Genomic DNA, 17,500 nt, shown 5'->3' on the forward strand with positions numbered 1-17,500 from the left:
ATGAAAAATAAGTCACTTTGTTTATGAGGTTGAATTATTTTAACAAGTGCATGAGAACCAAACAAAGAAGCTAGATTAATCTAAACCAAAACTGAAAAAAAACAAGACTGAAAAAACCCCATCATCAGTTCAGTTGTCTCTCTCTATGATCTCCTGTCCCACCTTGCAACCCAGCGCATCCCCCGACCTGCCAGCACTGCAACTCATCTTGACTCATCTAAAGGACTTTCTTCCTGAGAGGAAGGCCAGCTGGCCTCGATCTTGTTCAAGGACATTTGTTGTCCCCTGTGAGTGCTGAAAGTCATCACATTATCATGACATCCAGTCCTCAGCCCATCAGTGGGATACCTATTTGCCAGCCCTGCAGAGATGGATAAAATCCTGCATTGTTTTCCCTTCCCTTGTATTATTATCTGCCCCCTCTTTCTTTCCGCCTACCATCTCTCTCACTCTCCTGGCTTTTCATCCCATCCTGACGTCAGCTTTGCTGTATTTATCTAAGAATGTCTTGTCTAAGAAGAAAAGGACCAATCAGATGACATCCCTGACCAGATTGTAAACCAGGGTCCAAGTAGCACATGTTATGGTCAATGTCCCAACCAAAACATCTGCTTGTAACTATCCAGAGGCCCAGTGTTTCAAAACATCAACACAAGTCATATTTTGACCATTTTTCCATCCTGCCTCTCCTCCACTTTGTGTCTGTCTGTTAAGAACAGGATAAGTAAATGCCCTCTACACATCAGGGCCCAGAGTAAAATTAACCCTTTCCTTTTCATCAAAGAAAAGTAATTCTGAAAATAAGAGACTCTGATCTTTTGCCTCCAAAAGGAGAAGGTTTTGACTAAGTTTGTTTTGCATAATCATTCAACCACAGTTGCCATACAAAGGGCTGTGTTACTTTCCTGTTCTTTCTTGTGTTTAATCAATACACTTTTAATTTGAATTAATGTTTTTGGGTGTTTGCCAACTAACCAAATAAAACCAAAGCCTCTCTTTAACCCCAAACCTACCTATTAAACCTACTGTTAATGTTAGACATTGAAAGAGTTTATAAACACCTTTGATCTTTAGATCTATATTAATACAACAGCTTCTTACAAGAATGAGGGGCAGCATGGGAGAAAGCCTGAAGATTTAAGAAAGTTTGAAAGTTAAGTTAAGAAACTGAAGAAAGTTTGAAAATGTAACAAGTGGGTAATGGAAGCTGATGATATGGCCAGATCGGAGTCGACCTCTTGATAGTGAATGAAAGATGATACGTGTGTGGTGATAGTCCACAAAGGGCCTTGAAAGTGAATCCAGCATATGTTTGATGCAATAGAAAAGGGGGAGCCAATGGAGGGATGCAAAGAGAAGGTAGTATCATCAAAGCAACAGGTTAGGAAACAGGGATGCTGGAACAATTTGTATAGTGGGGATGCTGAGAGCCATTGAATCAAACTGTAAACCCTGTATAGGGTGGAAACCACTTCAAGCCAGGGGGTGAAAAATGATCTTTAGAGCAGCGTTCTTATTGGATAAGAGCGGCGCAAGTCTGGAGTTGTCCAGGCCAAAGAAAAGGGTGTTACAGTATTTGAGAGCTGGAGGAGAATTTTAGCTGTGTGGATGGATAGGAAAGGCCGTATCTTAGAGATGTTATGCAGAAAGAATCAGCAAGATTTAGACATAACCTGGATGTAAGGACCTAAACAGAGGTCTGAGTCAAAGATGGACAGGTTACAGGCTTGAGCAACAGGTAGGATTGGGTGTCCCCACTGATAGAGAAAGGAGGTAACAGGGAGGGCTTGTGATAGAATATTAAGATCTCTATTTTAGTCATGCTCAGCTTCAGATGATAGCATGGGCAGTGGGTATAAGATGCTTGGGGAGGTTCAGCCTCTCCAAATGTGGCAAGAAATGCCAGATGCGGCACACCTCCCTTTGGAGGCACACTGGCCCGCTGCCTTTGGAGCACCATCACTGGAAGCTCCCGAGAGATGGGGGGAGGGGGGCAATGGCACCCTGACTATGGCCTTGCCTATGCTCTGCCCCTGCTCCACCCTGAGGCCTAGCTCTCCCTCGGTCTCTTACCTTGTGGCCCTGCCCACACTGCGCCTTTTCCGCCCCCAATCTGCCTCTTCCTCCCAAGGCCCTGCCCTGGCTCTGCCTCTTCCTGCCCTTCTCCACTTCTTCCCCTGAGCCCCTCCCCACCCGCCACTTGCTCGTCTCTGCCTCTTCTCCCAAGCCCCCACACCCACTGCTCGCTCCAAGGGCAGGAAGAGGTGGAGTGAGGGCAGGGCCTTGAGGGAAGAGGCCAAATGGGAGCAGAGGCTTGGGGCAGAGCGGAGGTGGAGCATGGGTGGGGCCTTGGAGTGATGAGGCCAAACAGAGGCAGGGCCTCGGGGTGAAGCAGGGGGTGGGGCCACAGTCCAGGTGCAAGTGGCCCCCTTCCCTTCTAGGGAGCTTCCGGCACTCGTGCCCAGCCTCCCCAAATGCAAGAGTCATGTGCTGCCTATGGCTGACAACTGGATATCCACAACGAGATGTCAGAGAGCCAGGTTGAGATTTTTAGTTTGGACAGAAGGAGACAGGTCTGGAGTAGAGCAGTAGATCTGTGAGGCATCAGCATAGAGATGGTAGTTGAATTTGTGTTAGTGGATGAGATTACCCAGAGATAAGGTGTAGAGGGAGAAAGGAAGGGAACCAAGGACAAAGCCCCTTGGGACCCCACTAAAAGCTGGTGGGCAGATGAGAAGGCTGCTCCAGAGGACAGGCTGTAAGAACGATTAGAGAGGTAGGAAGAGAACCAGGAGAGAACAGAACCATGGAAGCCAAGGGAGGATAAGATTTCAAGAAGAGCATGATTGACTGTGCCAAAGGGGCTGACACTCAAGGAGGATGAGAGGGGAGTACTGTCCCTGATCTTTAGCTAGGAAGAGATCAGTAGAGATTACGGCAAGAGCTGTTTCAGTGGAATGCAAAGGGCAGAAGCCATATTGGAGAGAGTCTGGGATGGAACTGGAGGAGAGGAACTCCAGACTGCAATTGTAAACAGCACCCTTCAGTTATCACAGAGATGAAAGGGAACAGAGAGGCGGGGTGGTAGTTCAAGAGGTGATTGGGGTCAAGAGTGGGGTTAAACTGCAGGAGACTAAAGCATGCTCGCATTGTGAGGGGACGAGCAAGAGGAGTGTGAGAGGTTAATAAGTAGAGTATAGGATAGGGTAAGAGTGGGTGCAAAGGAGATCAGGAGATGGGATTGGATATGGTCACTGGCACAAGTGGTGAGACTAGGAGAGGAGCGAAGATGAGAAACTTCAGGATCTGTAATGGGAAGAAGGAAGAGAGAGTAGCAATGGGGAAGAAAAAAAGAGAGGAGGTGAGCCAAGGGGAGGGAGGAAGGTCACATCATATTTTGTCAATTTTCTCTTGGAAGAAATTGAAAATCCAGTGCAGACACAAAAGTGGAGGCAGGAGGAGGGGACAGTTTGAAGAGTGATTCATAGGTGTCAAAAAGGGTGCTGGGATTGAAGACATGGAATTCAACTATGTTCTAGAAATAGAACTTAGCTTAGCTAGGAAGATCACAGAAGGAGAAATTTATTTTGTACTGGAGGAAACTCGCAACAAGTAGTTAAGAGAAAACTTTGTATAACATGTTTGATACACTGGCAACCTTGACACTGGGAGTAATAACTAGATCTTCTGTATTTTCAATACAGTTCATTCAATCCCCATCTCAAATCCCTCCATTCACTTCTTCCCTAAACACTGTTAGTTGTTTTTCACCATTATAAACTCACAGGAAACAAAACCTTATGTTATTCCCTCCTCTGGCTTTCCCTGTGTGTCCAATCTCCTCTTGTCTTTTAGGCTGTAAACTCTCTAGGGCAGGGACAGATTCTTTCTTTGCGATTGACACAGTAACTTCTCACTTAACGTTGTAGTTATGTTCCTGAAAAATGCTACTTTAAGCAATACAATGTTAAGTGAATCCAATTTCCCCATAAGAATTAACGTAAATGGGGAGTGGAGGGGTTAGGTTCCAGGGAAATGTTTTTGCCAGACAAAAGACATTATATACCTATACAATATACATTTTAAATAATTTTGAATAATGTAATACTGTACTCACCAATGATGATTGTGAAGCTTGGTTGAGGCAGGGGCATAGCAGGGTCAGGGCGTGCCCCGCTCCCCGGCAAGAGCGCCAGGTGGGCAGGCAGAGTGGGGCCAGCCAAACAACCTTATAATGGAACATTGCACAACTTTAAACAAGTATGTTCTCTAATAGATCAGCGACCTAATAACGAGACAATGTTAACCCAGACGACTTTAAGTGAGGAGTTACTGTACAGTGACCAGCACACTGTCAGCACTAAGCAAATAATAACTTACAGATTGCTAAGGACAGATGCTCAAAGGATCAAAAGCCTTGGCATTGTGGCGGTGACCCTTGTAAGGGATTCACAAGTTGAGTGTTCCAATTCAATAAGGAACTCACTCCAAAACAAGCTAAAGGCATGTAGGCACTATTTTAATAGCCACGTTATCATTTTTCTACAAACAAACCTGAATCTAAAGAAACAGCCAACCACGCACAATATAGAAAGCCAAAATAGTGGTGGGAAGGAAGCACTGTTATCACTAGTTAAATAGAACTCAAAACAAGGAACAAAGCAATAGCCCAGTCCAGCTCCCACAGAAGTCAAGGTAAAGACCCCATTAATTCAATAGGAGCTAGATCAGGCTGCCTAGCAAATCACTAAGGGCCCAATCATGTGGGGATTGACTCTGATAGGAGTTCAGGGGAGACAGAGACTATCAGATCAGTCCCTAAATTTTGCTTATTGTGGTTGTGACTTCATCAGCTTTAAAGAGTCTGATTGACTCCCCCCCAACCCCCCCGGGCTTGGCAAACAGCTAATAACATAATAAAAGTTGATATGGTTAATAGCTCACTTTCTGTGTATTTGTTTTTCCTGGATGGAATGAGTCTTGATGGATGGAACCCCATCACCATACTGCTGGCAAAAATATCTTCACAGATGCGATGCACAGCATCTCTAAGAAAGCCACTCATGCAGTACAGGTAGTTTGAGCTGCTAGAGAAAGTGTCATTTTCACTGCTGTGCTAAGAAATCAGCTGTTCCATTCCTCCACACACATGCTTTAAATACCTCTTTATTGGGGGTTTTAATGAGTTACTTTCATAAACAAAGTCATGATGGTTAACATTTCTAGCACTTTACAGCTGCCAAGCACTCAATAAACATTAGCTAGTTAATAAGCAATCTGCCCATGAGGTTGGAAAGTAAATACAAGTGGCCAGATCAGAGACCTGAGGCAGCAAGATTAAACCCCAGAATTTTAAAGGTATTTAGGTGCAAAATGAGATTTTCAAAAGCACCCTGGCACCTACATAAGAAGTTGTGGATTGGCTGACACCTGTAGTCTGTGCTCTGACCTTTTGAATCAATCTAGTAGCCAGGATTCTAGTGCACTGGTGACAATAATGGGCATTGTCTGCAGTCTGCCCCTTCTCTTTCCTCAGTCATGATCAGCTGCTGCATCATTCACAGGCTTCATATGACTTCCTGCCTTCAGGTCACCCCCACCCGTTTCCAGCAACCCAAACTCCTACCTCACTCACCCAATCTCTCAGGGTACGTCTACACTACGGGACTATTCCGAATTTGCATAAACCGGTTTTGTAAAACAGATTTTATAAAATCGAGTGCGCGCGGCCACACTAAACACATTAAATCGGTGGTGTGCGTCCATGGTCCGAGGCTAGCGTCGATTTCTGGAGCGTTGCACTGTGGGTAGCTATTCCCTAGCTATCCCATAGTTCCCGCAGCCTCCCCCGCCCCTTGGAACTTCCGGGTTGAGATCCCAGTGCCTGATGGGGCAAAAATCATTGTCGCGGGTGGTTCTGGGTAAATGTCGTCAGTCACTCCTTCCGCTGGGAAAGCAACGGCAGACAAGCATTTCGCGCCTTTTTCCCCTGGATTGCCCTGGCAGATGCCATAGCATGGCAATCATGGAGCTTTTTTTGCCGTTTGTGACTCTCACCGTATGTGTACTAGATGCCGCTCACAGAGGCGATTCAGCAGCGCTACACAGAAGCATGCTTTTGCTTTTGCATGACAGCAGAGATGGTTACTAGCCATATTGCACCATCCAAACCCTTCCATAAATTGGAACTGAGGATGATCATGGCTACCAGTCCTTTTGTACCATTTGCTGCTAGTGCCCCTGGTCAATCAGCCAGGGGCACAAAAGCCAAAAGTGGTTACTAGCCTGTACCATTGGCTGCTGTCATAAGTGCCCCTGGCCAATCAGCCAGGGGCGCAAAAGCAAAAATTGGGAATGACTCCCTGAGTCAATCCCTCCTTTTTGGTATCTAAAAATAGAATCAGTGCTGCCTAATATAGGCAAGTGTGTTAGAGAACCACCTGCTCTGTGTCAGAGCCGGCAGAAATTATTATCTGTATGCTATTCACAGGGGGTGCTCCTGTAACAACCCCACCTGTTGATTCCGTTCTTCCCCCAGCCTTTCTTGGCTACCGTAGCATTGTCCCCCCACTTGTGTGATGAATTAATAAAGAATGCAGGAATAAGACACACTGACTTGTTAGTGAGAAATGAGTGGAAGGCAGCCTCCAGCTGCTATGATAGTCCAGACAGGACATTAAGCAGTGTGTAGGAGAGAAGCCCAGCATCCCACTGCTAGTCCAGGGGCAACTGAATCTTTTCTTTACACATGAAGGGTGGGGGCTGATGGAGCTCAGCCCCCTGTTGCTATGATGAGGATGGTTACCAGCCATATTGCACCATCCATCCACCAGAAAAAATTAGGGCCAATAGGCTGATGACGAGGACGGTTACCAGTCCTTTTGTACCATCAGCTGAGGCTGATGATGAGAATGGATTTCCATCTTTTTGCACGATCAGCTTATGCTGATGATGAAGATGGATTTCCATCCTTTTGTACCATCAGCCGCCCATGGCGGGGGGGGAGCAAGGATGTTGGTGTTGAGTGCTGCACTATCGCGTCTATCTGCAGCATTCAGTAAAGATAGGGTGACATGTAAAAGAGTCAGAGGATTGTTTTACCTTTCGCTTCTGGGGGTGGGTGGGGGGGTGGGTGAGTAGATTGCCAAGCTATGCCCTGACCCGCGGGCACTGTGTTTGACCCTAGAAGCATTTGGAGCTCAGCCAAGAATGCAAATAATTTTAGGAGGCTGCAGGAACTGTGGGATAGCTTCAGTCCTCCAGTCCATGCGCATCCATTTGATTCTTTGGCTTTCCGTTACGCTTGTCACGCTGCAGTGCGCTGAGTCCCTGCTATGGCGTCTGTCTGGAGATTTTTAAAAAAGGATTCTGAATTTCATCTTCTGTAACGGAGCACTGATAGAACGGATAGAACGGATTTGCCTGCCCTTACAGCGATCACATCCGCATGGTCCATGCGGGAGCTCTTTTTTTTATTTTGATTTCGGACTGCATCGCCACCCGTGCTGATCGGAGCTCCACGCTGGGCAAACAGGAAATATTCAAAAGTTCGCGGGGCTTTTCCTGTTTACCTGACCACTGCATCCGAGTTCAGATTGCGGTCCAGAGCGGTCACTGGTGCACTGTGGGATAGCTCCCGGAGGCCAATACCGTCGATCAGCGTCCACACTAACCCTACTCCGATATGTTAATACCGATACTAGCGTTACTCCTCTCGTTAGGGAGGAGTACAGAAACCGGTTTAAAGAGCCATTAAAATCGATATAAGGTGCCTCCTAGTGTGGACGGTTTTGGCGTTAAATCGGTTTTATGCTCCTAAAACCGATTTAAACGCCTAGTGTAGACCAGGCCTCACACTTGCACAGAGTTTTCAGTTATATAGTTCTCTCTTTTAAAGGGTGCTGTTCTACCAGCCAACCCATTGCTGGCCTCCATGTAGCCCTCCTGATGCAGGGCATAACAGGTTAGGTTTGGTTCTGGTGCACCTACATTTTAGACCCACACTGGAGAGATACATGTGCCCACACCTACTTTGCAAATGCCTCATGTCTATTTTGATGGCAAAGGTTATGAATAAAACTACGGGCAAAGAAGGAAATTTATGGTCATAGCCATATTATGCCATGAAATTCTAACAGCACTTACGTCTAGATCCACAAAAAGTGCTAAGGAGTTGTGACACTGAGCATCATAAAGCCTAACTTTTATGCACCTAGAAAACCACAGGAACAACATTGTAATCCACAAGGCCTGAGTTAGGCACCCAAGCTCCCTATACAATGAATGGGGAGAGACAGGCATCTAGAATGGGATCCACGAAGCCAGCATGCTAAGCAGGAAGCTGCCTAAATTAGCCAATGGGAAATGCTGATGACAGGGTGTTTACTAAGCCCTGCCATGAGACAAGTGGGGCTTAGTACACACCCCTGTCATTGGCGTCTCCGACTGGCTTTGACCACTCCCAGCCTAACATGCTGGCTTTTGTAGATTGCATTCTAAGGCATCTCTCTCCCTGCATTCATTGTATAGAGAGCTTAGGTACCTAACTCAGGTATTGTGGCTCACATTGCAATGGTGTTCCTGTGATTTTCAAGGCCAGGGATCGGCAATCTTTGGCACACGGCCCATCAGGGAAATCCAGTGGCGGGCTGGGACAGTTTGTTTACCTGCAGCGTCCACGGGTTTGGCCGATCGCAGCTCCCACTGGCTGTGGTTCACCGCTCCAGGCCAATGGGAGCTGCGGGAAGTGGCGTGGGCCGAGGGATGTGCTGACTGCCACTTCCCGCAGCCCCCATTGGCCTGGAACGGCTAACCGCGGCCAGTGGGAGCTGCAATCGGCCAAACCCGTGGACTCTGCAGGTAAACAAACTGTCTGGCCCACCGGCAGATTTCCCTGATGAGCCGCGTGCCAAAGGTTGCTGATCCCTGTTCTAGGCACTTAAAAGTTAGACACTATGCCCTGGTCTACACTATGAGTTTAGGTGGAATTTAGCAGCGTTAGATCGATTTAACCCTGCACCGTCCACATGACAAAGCCATTTTTGTCGACTTAAAGGGTTCTTAAAATCGATTTCTGTACTCCTCCCCGACGAGGGGATTAGCGCTGAAATCAACCCTGCTGGGTTGAATTTGGGATAGTGTGGACGCAATTTGATGGTATTGGCCTCCGGGAGCTATCCCAGAGTGCTCCATTGTGACCGCTCTGGAAAGCACTCTCAACTCAGATGCACTGGCCAGGTAGACAGGAAAAGCCCCACGAACTTTTGAATTTCATTTTCTGTTTGGCCAGCGTGGCGAGCTGATCAGCACAGGTGCCCATGCAGAGCTCATCAGCACAGGTGCCATGCAGTCCCAGAATCGCAGAAGAACTCCAGCATGGACCGAACGGGAGGTACTGGATCTGATCACTGATGAATCCATGCTATCAGAACTCCATTCTAAAAGATGAAATATTGGAAAAAATTTCCAAGGGCATGAAGGACAGAGGCTATAACAGGGACCCGCAGCAGTGCCATGTGAAACTTAAAGAGCTCAGGCAAGCCTACCAAAGAACCAGAGAGGCAAATGTCTGCTCCGGGTCAGAGCCCCAGACATGTGATTTCTATGATGAGCTGCATGCCATTCTAAGAGGTGCCTCTACAACTACCCCACCCCTGTGCGTGGACTCTGTCAATGGATTCTCGTGCAACAGGGATGCGGATTTTGGGGACGAGGAAGATGAGGAGGAGGAGAAGGTTGAAGATAGCGCACAGCAAGCAAGTGGAGAAACCATTCTCCTCAACAGCCAGGAACTGTTTTTCACCCTGGATCCAGTACCCTCCCAACCCACCGAAGGCGGGCTCCCGGACCTAGAAGGCATAGAAGGGACCTCTGGTGAGTGTACCTTTGTAAATATTGTACATGGTTTAAAAGCAAGCATGTTTAATGATTAATTTGCCCTGAAGACTTCGGATGCATTGGCAGCCAGTACAGCTACTGGAAAAGTCTGTTAACATGTATGGGGATCCTCCAGGGACATCTCAGTGAAGCTCTCTTGGATGTACTCCCAGGGTCACCTGGATGAAATAGGGGAATTTTATTAAGGGGACATTCAGAGGTGGCCGTTCCTGCTGGGCTGTTTGCCTGTGGCTGGACAGAAATCATCCCCACTGTTAGCCATGTGGCAGGGGGATGGGTGAAGCGATCATCCGAGAGAATTGGGTGTATGTGTGTGTGGTTAGTTGGGTTTGTGCTGCATGTTAACCCGAAAACCACAGCCCCTCCTTTTAAATGGCCAACCAATTTTAAATGACCAGCTAACGGCCATTCAAAATAATCTTAAGCACCAAACTTGGCTCACTGCCCCTTACAAACACATCAAAAATACCATCTAATCTATGGCCATAAAAACATACTTAAAAACTTTCTGGGTAAAAATGTAAACATTCACAATGCTCCTTCCAAGCATATGGACCAGTTAAAAGGGTATAAGCTCCCACATACGAAATCCTACCAAGTCCATAAAAAAAATGCATATAAAATTAAGTAATTCACCAAAATATCTAAAAAATAAAACCGCCTAATTCGCCCAATCAATTTTTAGTTAATGCTCCTAAAATTACAGTTAATATTTAAATAAAATTAAAGAATCAATAAACATTTTGGCCATTAAAACCACCACAGCTTCAGTATGTACAAAAACTAAAGCCAAAAAAAATTGTCACTGTTTATAACAATATTTGTTAAAAAGGTAAAGGTCAAAAAACTACCCTAACAAAACACCCACTTTTTCAAGCTAATAAAAGCTGTGTATACGTTAAAGCCACCACAATGCAAAATATACATATTAATCTTACCACTGCTGCAGGCAATCATATCATTTACTAAAAAAATGCCTTTCATACAGCTTATAAAATGTCTACTTTATATACTAAGTATAATGTATTATGCTTTATAACCAAAACTGTACAACAACCCCATTATATTATTGCTATAAAAATGTTATTGTTTGTAGTGCTATTAGTTAGCTTAAAATTATGTTATTGTTGTTATAAAAAACATAATAATAATAATACCTTTCATGTCCATGCTAATCGTGCATTGTCATTACATCCAATAAAAACCCCTAAAATTAAAACATCTAATAAAAAATCTAAAATCCATAATTTAATGCAAATAAAAATTTAAAAATATCTGTTGTACTAAAAGTACAAAAGGTGGGAGTGTGGAAGTAGGGAAAGAATTAACAAAAATTTAAAGGGGATCTTAATGCATGTCAGTCAGTTAGCAAGAGTCAGGCTAGTAGTTAGCAAAAGTTAGGCCACACTGTAACCCTAATGACATAAAACTTGTAAAAGCGAAAATGGTGTAAGGCAAAAAAAAAAAAAAAAACTGTGTAAGAAGTTGTTACGACCTTGTAACTAATAACCAAATATGTAAACTGGCGTCTCCTAAAAGTAAAAAAAATAAAATAGCAGAATGGCTTATGTATAAACAAAATGCAGTTGTTGCTCATTATTGTCTATATTATTGCTTGTTATTGTCTGTAACAAAGGTTTAAATGCTTGCTGTAATTGTTTACCTTTGAAAGACCTGTCCAGGACTAGGGCGACCCTGTGTCCTAGGGCACTCCCTCCCTCTATTGTAATTACTAAAAAAAAAAAAAAATTTAATTTTGCTGCACCCAAAAAAAAAGCAAAAACTAAGTTTTTCTCCAACAGCACTTTTAAACATCCAAAGGCACATTCTACCACCATTCCGCACTTACTCAGCCTATAGTTGAACTGCTCCTTACTACTGTCCAGGCTTCATGAGCCATGGGAGCAAGGGGTAGGCTGGGGTAGGTGCGACCACGCGGTGCTGTCGGCTGGGAGAGCAGCCTGAGGCAGAAGCCTCCAGCTGGCATGATATTCCAGGCAGGACTGAATCTCCATTAGACGAAACTTAAAGAAGAGAGTGACCTGGAGTCATTCCCATTTTTGTCCAGGTGCTCCCAACCGACCTCACCGAGGTTGGCCAGGAGCACCCATGTCTGCCTAGGCACCCCCAACCAACCTCACCAAGGTCAGCCAAGAGCACCCACAAGACGACGATGATGGTTAACAGTCGCATTGCACCATCTGCCGCCAGCAAGGGAAAGCAAGGCAAGGAGATGCTGCTGTGTAGCACTGCAGTACTGCGTCAGTCAGCAGCACCCAGGAGACATACGGTGACAGTGAGCTGAGTGGGCTCCATGCTTGCTGTGGTATGCTGTCTGCACAGGTAACCCAGGAAAAAAGGCGAGAAACGATTGTTTGCCGTTGCTTTTACAGAGGGAGGGAGGGGGGCCTGACGATATGTACCCAGAACCACCCGTGACAATGTTTTTGCCCCATCAAGCATTGGGAGCTCAACCCAGAATTCCAATGGGTGGTGGAGACTGCGGGAACTGTGGGATAGCTACCACAGTGCAATGCTGCGAAAGTCGACACTAGCCTCGGTACTGTGGACGCACTCCACTGACTTAATGCGCTTAGTGGGGACACAAACAATCGACTGTATCAAATCTATTTCTAAAAAATCGACTTCTATAAAATTGACCTAATTTTGTAGTGTAGACATACCCTATGATGGTGAGCATCACACTGCATAAATTCCTTTTATGGATCTGTGCCTTATAGTATCCCCAAGGAAAAGCCAGAGCTTATGAATTTAAAGTTAAGAGTAGTCAAAACACTGGAAAGCATATTATTTGGAATAATCACAGATGGGCAAGGAAATGCTCTAAATGATATAATAATGCAAGAAAGATATTTTAATATCTATCATCTGATAGAGACAAAAAAAACATGATTTCCCCCCAAACATTCCCTGTAAAATACGTCATTCATATTGATACAATAACCATTATACCTGATTTTTAACTAGCATTAATATAAATGTTTAATAGCATTTAATGTATCTTTTCTAAAATACAATGGTCTTCAGTCCAATCTTTTTGCCTGAACAACATTAAACAAAGAAGCCAGACTATGTTGCACTTAAAGTGCAGGACTACTAGAAAGTGCCATCCCCAGAGGAGTGGGGAAAGGACTTCATGGGTTATTGGATGCTTCCCTCTCTTCTTCAGGCATTGAGAGGGTTGTTTTTGTGACAGGCATTTTTGACGTCCTACACTATCTTTAGGTGGCTGATATTCTCACTGTACCTGGAGTCAAATTTCTCAAGCAATGTTGTTTCAGTTAGCTTTCCTTGTTCTCACCTCAGTTCATGTCTCCACCTTTGGGCGTGGAAAACCTTATCTAGAAAGGTTGATGCAGTTCTCTGCAGCACCATCTTTTTTCTAAAGAGACCCTCACATCCTTATGTTCCAATGCTGTGCCCAATTTTGGCTGTCCAGGTTACCATATGCAGGCTTCTTTTTAAATAGGAACAGCTCTGCTACCAGCCCGTCTTGATGGACTGTTATTCAGCCAGCCAAGCCACACAATCTGAGACCTATTTGCAGAGCCACCCCTTCCAAGGTTTGTCTTCAGGTGCTCGTTTTGTAGAAGTCAGTCCCACATGCCATTTAGAGTCATTGGGCTACAGATAGTGAGAATAACTCTAACCTGGTGTTCAGGAGACCCACATGAGCAGTGGGAGACTCAGGTGTTACAGATATGGCAATTTCCTACAGTATCCTTGGGAGACCTCATTGGATTAAGTTTAAGTGCCCTTGGGGGGGGATCTATTGTATTAAAGAGTTGTTTATGTATTGTTGTGGGCTGCAATTGTATTACCTGTCAAGGAGGGAGCTGTGACATATGTGATTCCTGGAGGTTCAAAGGACTATATTGAACAATGCACCAGACCAGCATGGACTCTTGGAACAAAAAGTGTTATATGGTTTTCCTGGGAAATGTATAGGGGGAGGGGAATACAAATTCCACACTTCTGATTATGCAAAAGCCCAACCTTTTGAAGCTACAGTCTGAAGAGTGGGCCATTGTCTGCTGCTCACCTGTTGCATAAAGCCAAGATCAAAGGCCCAACGTGTATAAAGGAAAGACTGAACTATTCATGGTGTGTCTGAACCTGAGACAGTTATGAACTTGTAACCACAAGGAAAATCCAGTTGCTGGTTATAAAGGGTTGACAGCTACCAGGGGTGCAGTTGGAATTGGTGTGATCTCAGGTAAGCTTTTTAGCACATGTGTATGTTCTTTTATGTTTTCTCTGTAATGCTTTTACCCTAAGAATAAATGTGCTTGCTTAGAAAGAGCTGTGTGATGACTTATAACTGCTGGCAACACACTATTCATAACCTCTGGGAAAAAAGCAAACCATCTACGGTGGTCTTTTAGATGGTATGGCTTGCTGAGGATATGACAGTGTAGGCAAGGAACTGTGCAACCTGGAAAACACACAGTGAGGGGGGAAGAGAGATGTGCATTTATGCACAAGAGAGGTGATGGAGGAGAAGCCTAGAATAGGTGCCAAGGGACCACAGAGGGATAATATGCTACAGTTGCCCTGAACTGTGGCACTGGGGTCCAGGCCCTCTGCCCCAGTGACTAAGTACCGTATTTATCCATAGAGGAACAAGCTCAATCCGAGAGCTTGATGGCACCCCACATCCAAGTGGCCCATAGCTCACTGGTTAGAACAGACAGCTGAGAAGTAGGGCACCCCTGTTAAATCCTGTCTCCCCTATTGCATGAGTGCTTTAATCACTGCACTAAAGAGTTACAAAGTTGGGAGCAGCTGCACCTCCTCTGGCCTCCTACCAGATTGGACCCCTTGGGCACATTAGACAGCCCAACACCTATCTTCCCCCTTTATGGACTGCCTAGAGTGAGGGAGCAGCACATATGCCCAGGGGCATAAACCTAAGTATTGAGTAAGTTTAGGCACCTACAGGGTTCAGCAGGAATTTTGTGGATTGCTATGGAGCCTAGAACTACTCATACATGCCTAAGTCTGAGTTTAGGCCTATAAGTGCCTTTCTGAAGCTACCTCAAGGAACAAATAATGCATGGGTGACCATCATTAAAATTAACCAGGGTAGTCCACCCCTTACAGCACAGGAGAGAAATCCACACTTACTTTATCACTATAGGAAACCTGAGTTAAGGTTTCCCTAAACTGCCTAGTACTTTTGAGTGCCCAATCAGATACTATAAGTAGACCCCACTTACCAGAAAGTGCTCAGCACCCCCACTCTGAAAATCAGGCCCACTCAAATTAGTCTCACTTCATGCACACGCAAATATTAGTTTTTAAAATCTTGGCCCCAAGTTTCCTTAAATTAAGAAGTGGTGGGACAGCAACTTCCTTCTCAAGAGTCAGGTCATAGTTTCTCTATCTGCCAACTTCAGAAAACAAGTTTCGGGGGCTTCTCTATGCACTAAATATTTATTTCAAAGACGTTTAAAAAACAAACAAAACCACACACCACAGGAGGGAGTCCTCAGGAGGTTCCATATTTACATACAGTCTACATATAAATATATGGATTACAACCAAGAGTCCTATGTGCATGAAGTGCTAGTGTTGTGGAGAAATCCAGCCTTAGAAACAGCACACTTTCAGCAGGTGAGCTGTTACTAGAATTCTTGTGACTGGCCATCTTTTAGTCCTTGCTTAGGCACCTTTGTGGTCTTGGGAACAAGAGCAGAGAGGATGTTGGGCATAACTCCTCCTTCAGCAATGGTCACCCCAGCAAACAGCTTGTTCAGCTCTTCGTCATTCCTCACGGCCAGCTGGATGTGTCGTGGCCCAATCCTGCTTTTCTTGTTTTCACGGGCAGCATTTCCTGACAGTTCCAATATCTCAGCAGTCAGATATTCCAGCACGGCCGCCAGGTAAACAGGAGCGCCAGCACCTATTCTCTCAGCATAGTTCCCTCTTTTGAGAAGCCGGTGGACACGACCCACTGGGAATTGCAGGCCAGCCTTCGCTGACTTGGTTGTCTTCGAGGCAGTTGTAGGTTTCACGTTTTTCTTTCCACGTCCAGACATCCCAACATCAATCTAGTGTAAAGAAGCAGGTGAGGGGAAGTAAGAGTGAACATTAGCCAGAGGCTTGTCTACACTAGAAAATTAGGTTGGCTTAACTGGGTTGCTCGGGGGTGTGAAAAAATCCACACCCCCTGAATGGCATAGTTATGCCTACCAGAGTCCCCATAAAGACAGCCCTAGGTTTGTGGAAGAATTCTTCCATTGACTAAGCTCCTGCCTCTCGGGCATGTGGATTCTCTAAACCGAGAGAACCACCTCTGGGCAAAGGCAAATTATGGTTTTGTGGGGCCCCAGGCCAGAGCAAGTGAGGGCCCTTCCCCACCCCTTTCACCGGCAGGAGTGCTGGGGGGGGGGACTGCAAGAGAAATGGGGTCAGGGCACAGGGGCTTGCCCCGGCCCTCCACCCAGCACTCCTGCTGGGGATCAGGAGAAGCCCCCGCACCATAACCCCACTCCTCAGCAGGAGTGCTGACAGGAGCGGGTCAAACCCCCCATGCCCCAACCCCATTCCCTGGCAGGAGTGCTGGGCGGGCAGAGAGGGTCAGGGTGCCCATTTTTCCAGGGGCCCCCAATTGGCCCAGGCCCCTAGGCGTGGGTCCCATTGGCCCAGTGGCTAATCCGCCACTTCCCCTGGGCATAGGGAGTGTCTACACTTAAGCATTACAGTGGTATTGCTCTAGCATTTTAAGTGTAGACAAGCTCCAGGATGTCATTATAGTATCCAAGTGTTTCTTAAGCTATGAAGAAGCAGGAGTCAATAATACACCCTCTCACTTTCCCACCTTTATCTGTTTTCTTTAGGAGGAAGGTCCTGATTTTAAGATGCCAGCTTATTAGCAGTAGTTTATCAAGTAAAATGCCTCACGCTCTCTCCTGAAGAAGGAGCCTGTTTGAGTCAGGCAGCTAGTTAGAAGTCCAGTCAAGGGAAAACCACAGTCCATCAAGAGTCTCCAGTAAATTCAGATAGCAGGTAGAAAAAGCAATGAAGTTTTTTCCTGCTGCCCAGAGAGAGAAGTGTTGTCCAGGCTCAGGGTCTTCAACCCAAGATGTCTGTTTCAGAAAGAACAGGAAGGCCCCTTCCCAAGAGGAAAGGTCAAATTGGTCAAGAGGTAGAATAAATACATTAAGGCTTTACACATTCAGGATTATTACAGTTTTGAGAAGCTCTGCATGAAGACCATGTCAAGAGCCGCTCCTACAACACTGGGGACCCCAGGCAGGAAAACTAAGCAGTTTCACCAAATCAGCCCCAAAACACATAAACTGGTAAGCAACTGCAAGAGTGAAAGGAATTCAGAATTTTCTTATATTGTAAAAGCTCCCTGAAGTGAGTTTTGCAATCTTTGAATAAGGGGACCTCAATGCAGTTTGAAGTTTTTTAAAAACCTACTAAGTTACTACTAACTACTACTGTTCAGTATGTGCACCTTATTATTAGGTAGGTAGAGACCTGTAGCTAGGTTTCAGTACAGTTATTTGCAGGATTTGGTAAGGATGAACCACTATGATTATTAGAGAAATAAAATTTAAAAAGTAGTGAA

General features: G+C 45.4%; 1 protein-coding gene across 1 annotated transcript; it reads right to left on the reverse strand.

The window, feature by feature from the left end:
* Positions 1–14,248: 14,248 nt before the first annotated feature.
* On the reverse strand, positions 14,249–15,992 carry LOC123364109 (histone H2A-beta, sperm-like). Its single transcript, XM_045005927.1, has one exon. It carries the CDS (start codon positions 15,957–15,959, stop codon positions 15,546–15,548), a length of 414 nt encoding a protein of 137 aa, XP_044861862.1. The 5' UTR covers positions 15,960–15,992; the 3' UTR covers positions 14,249–15,545.
* Positions 15,993–17,500: the final 1,508 nt, after the last annotated feature.

The sequence above is a fragment of the Mauremys mutica genome, chromosome 1, assembly GCF_020497125.1.
Source record: "Mauremys mutica isolate MM-2020 ecotype Southern chromosome 1, ASM2049712v1, whole genome shotgun sequence".
NCBI classification, from domain to species: domain Eukaryota; kingdom Metazoa; phylum Chordata; order Testudines; family Geoemydidae; genus Mauremys; species Mauremys mutica.